The 4146-nt window shown below is 47.3% G+C and overlaps 1 protein-coding gene across 1 annotated transcript in view; it reads left to right on the forward strand.

Moving 5' to 3' along the window:
* The first annotated feature begins 333 nt into the window (after positions 1 to 333).
* Positions 334 to 4146, forward strand: part of LOC103612798 (vitellogenin-2-like) — a 22945-nt gene continuing 19132 nt past the window's right edge. Inside the window, exons 1-6 of the mRNA XM_017729595.1 lie at positions 334 to 373; positions 724 to 744; positions 923 to 1074; positions 2869 to 3138; positions 3278 to 3439; positions 3586 to 3734. Of these exons, the coding sequence (XP_017585084.1) occupies positions 334 to 373; positions 724 to 744; positions 923 to 1074; positions 2869 to 3138; positions 3278 to 3439; positions 3586 to 3734 (794 nt within the window). The remainder of the gene's footprint in view (positions 374 to 723; positions 745 to 922; positions 1075 to 2868; positions 3139 to 3277; positions 3440 to 3585; positions 3735 to 4146) is intronic.

A 4146-nucleotide genomic window follows, 5' to 3' on the forward strand; every position in this document is an offset into this window, starting at 1 on the left:
GCAATAGCACTGGGTCCTTTCAGGGAGTAAGGGTAATTAGTAGTTTTACTTACATAATAATGAATTTTGGCTTGAATTATGTTTTAATACTTTTAAGCACTTGTTTCTAAAGGTACTTTCAAGGCATTCAGTTGGCGAAGTGAGAATAACAGCACTTGTGATGGTTTTGATTCAGCAAAAACACCCATTGCCCTGACCCCCACCCCCTTTCCCTCAAAGGGTTTGTTGGGTGGTTGATAAGAAGTTGATAACTCAACAAAATTCACTGTGCCTGTTAATAATTCTTCTATAAAAGCCACAGATTTTCCCCTGTGGGCTTCAGTCACTTTTAACATGAAGGGACTCATCCTGGCCCTGGCGTTCACCCTCGTGGGTAAGTTGAAGCTTTACCAGCACTGCCGAGCTGTAACAGCCACTGTGATCCTGAGCAAATTGCATCTCCTTGGGGCTTTTCAGGGATATTTACAGCTTCATTTGCCGAAGCCCTTTTATAGCTTCAGCTGTAAACCATTAGATTTCTGTGCTAAGCTCAGCAGCAGGAGAAAAGCCAAGCAAGCAGCAGCTAGTGAGCAGGGTTGGCATGGGCTCAGTGTCCTGGGGTGTAGGGTGAGCCCCATTACTGGTGATTTGCCAACTATTAGCACGCTGACTTAATGAATAATACATGAAAGGATCTATAGAAATGGGTTTTTTTCATGAACACTTTTCTTTCCTTCCTCACAGGGGGCCAGAAGCAGGACCTCGGTAAGTGGCTCCCCTGCCAGCAGCTCCCTTGCTGCCTTCCCTTACAGCCTTGCCTTGCCCACTGCTTGCACTTGTTTTTTGGCAGTGGCAGCTTCACCTTTCTTTGCTGGGCTGGTTCAAGTAACATCACAACAGTCACAGCCAAGAAGATGTTTCTGTTATATTTTTTTCCTAACAGAGCCTGTTTTTCATATGGGCAAGACCTACCTGTATAGCTATGAGAGTATCATTGTGCATGGGTCCCCTGACAGAAGCCTAGCCATGGCAGGGGTGAGGCTGACCAGCCAGGTGGAGATCAGCCGTGTGTCTCACAGTGACCACCTTCTGCAGGTAAATCACTGTGGGCATAGGAGCCCACCTATCCACTCACACACCTACTCACCCACCCTTATCACGCAGTTATAGAAGCTCAGTTCACACCTCCAGGCTGGCAAAATAAGTGGCAAAAAGAAGTAGAGCTCACACAAAAGCTATGGGCCCTACCCACTGCTGGATGACCCTCTAAGCCCAGTGTCAGTCCATGCAGTTTCCCCCAGGCAGTGGTGATTCCCCAGTGGGGGCAGAGGTGTGGACATGGGCACTGAGCTCTGTACCCTGTACATGCAAGACATGATGGGGAGAGCTGAGGGCACTGCTGAAGGGTCTGCAGCTGCATCCAGAATGTTTTGGATTACTGGCAGGGACTTACAGGGAGCACAGGCTTACTCACAGCCTGCTCCTCTGCAGGAAGGAGATGGAGCTGCTCCAGCTCTGCTGCCATCAGTATCTGAGCCCCTTGACTAAAACTACCTCAGGTTCATCTCCCTACAAAAATATGGCAGGCAGCTGCATTAAAGAAATGTCCTTAAGATAGTTTTACTAAGGTAACACTAAGCCTGAGTATGAAAGTGGGCATTCTAGAATGAAAGATCCATGTTTTTTATCCTGGTCCATAGCCTAAAAAAGCTCAGCACTGGAATTCAGATATCACATGAGAAAGACCCAACTGTCTCCATTATCCCCCTTTTGATATTCTTCACATAGGCATTAATTCAAATGTGAAGAATTCTAATGGTAATGCCTGTGTTTAGCATAATGATATCAGATTTGGAAGCACTGTTACTCATCAAAAAGATTAAAACAAACAGCTTAAAATACTGGCATGGCACGAAAGACCACAGACAAGGGATTAAGAAGACAGCAAGTGGGGGAAAAGCTGTAAGAGGTGCACTTAGCACTCGCCCTAGGAGTTTTCTCAGTCTCTCATCCTGCACATATATTAGGGAAACAGTGTGAAGGAATACCTATTGTCAAACTTCAAACACTGCTGCAACTGCAGGCTCTGTGTAACCTCGATGGAGTCGCTATAATATTAGCAGTTGCAGACAACAGTCTTGAGTAGGATTTAATTTGAGAAAATGTGACAAGAGGCGAGCCACCCTTTCAGCATGGCTGATGAATGCCTAAAATAAAACAGAGCACAGAGCCCACACCTTTTCTCTCTACGCAGGAACATGTACTTTTATGCACGAGGGTGGGAGGTGTGTTTAAGTATGGGACTGGATAGGTCTGTGCATGCGGGCACATGCTTCCCACTAGGTAGCAGTCAAGGACTTGTGAACAAGCTTTACAGCCTGGGGAGCTCAGAGGGATGTCAGCCACTTCCAAAGGTGTGAGCTCCTGTGGTCACCTCTGCTCCCCCATCAGCTGTGCCACGGCCTTAGTGCTCGGGGTTGTGCTGGACCTGGAGCAGCAGCCAGAACAGTCCCTGTGTGTTTAGGCAGGCAGCTTTGGCAATCATGGCTTGGCTGCCTTGCAGACTGAAAGGAGATCTCACTTGTCATCTGTGGGAAAGGAGTGAGTATCCTGTCTGTACTGATTGCTGGTAGCTGGTGTTTCACTCACCCTATAATCTTCATGACTTGCTGAACTTTTGGATCCTGCTCACATAATCTTATTTTTCTGGCAGAAATCCTTCATGGAAGTTTGTATTTTCAAGGATGCTTCCTAGGCCAAGCACAGAAGTCTGAGTTGGAAACTGTTTCCTGCAATGTTGGACAAGTGACTTTTTTGCCATGGATAAGAAGTGTCCGGTTCCCCTATTATAGCACTGTTTCAAACTGATGGGGAACAGTATGATTGTTTTCCTGTTTTTGTTCACAGATTGGATCACCAAAGCTGGAGGAACACAATGGCTTCTGGCCCACTGACCCCTTCATTCCATCTTCAAGGCTCTCAGAAACTATTGCTGCATGTCTCAGCCAGCCCTTTAAGTTTGAATACACTGAAGGAAGGGTTGGAAGTATTTTTGCCCCTGGGGGCTGTCCCATTCTGTGCATCAACCTAGTGAGAGGGATTCTAAACATGATGCAGATAACCATCAAAAAGTCACAAAATGTGTATGAACTACAGGAGGTTTGTTTTTTCCATTCTGATTTTACTTTTATTCACATTTTATCATTAAAGAGTAAGTTATACTTCCCAGACTGCTTTCTTTGACCTTTTTATTGCTGTTTCAAGTGGGAAGTTCACTGTGTTTAACCAATGCTTGCAGGCTGGGATTGAAGGCATCTGCCAAACCAGATACGTTATCCAGGACGACAGCAAGAATAACCGTGCCACCATTTCCAAAAGCAAGGACCTGACAGACTGCCAGGAGAAAGCAGTGGAGAACCTGGGAATGGCATACATCCGGCCCTGCCCGACCTGCCCCCTGGTACGAGAAGCACGGAGCCACCGCTGCCCTGCTCGGCCATGAGCCACTGCTCAGCCCTCACGTTGCACTGATGCTCGTAGGTGGCTTGGCTTGCCTGGGCTGACCAGCCCGTTCCTGTTTCTGAGTGGGTCTCTTTGCACTTCCAGAAAGAAAAAAACATTAAGGGCACAGTGACGTTCATCTACCAGATGAAGTATGGTGACAGCGGGGCATCGTTGACATCTGCTATGTCGGACCAGGTGTACCAAATCTCTCCTTTCAATGAACCCAACGGGGCAGCAGTCGTGGAGGCAAGGTAGGAACTGTGCATGTCCTCACATTATCATAACCAGGAGGAGATGCCTAAAACATACTTACTGTTGATTCTTGAGATAACCAGAAGCATCTGGCCTGTGGCTGCCAAGGGCCAAAACACTGTACAGCCTGTGGGATGCCCACCCCAGATGCCCAGGATGTTTCAGGTGGCATGTGCCCTACTGTTTAGGTCCCCTGAAACATCTGTCCAACCTCTCAGAGAACGTAGCAAACTCTCACAAAGGCTTTTGCAGTCATATGGCTTTTCCAGATAATCGTGAGCAATGGATGAACAGAGAAGTGCACGATCCATTTGCAGTCCCTCTGGGTACCCCTCAGTCTGCTCCAATGCTGTACAAGTCCTCCATGCACAGAGTGTGGTTACAGGCTACTGATGTATTTCCCTCTTTCCC

The sequence above is a fragment of the Corvus brachyrhynchos genome, unplaced genomic scaffold (genome assembly GCF_000691975.1).
Source record: "Corvus brachyrhynchos isolate BGI_N302 unplaced genomic scaffold, ASM69197v1 scaffold101, whole genome shotgun sequence".
Taxonomy (NCBI): Eukaryota; Metazoa; Chordata; class Aves; order Passeriformes; family Corvidae; genus Corvus; species Corvus brachyrhynchos.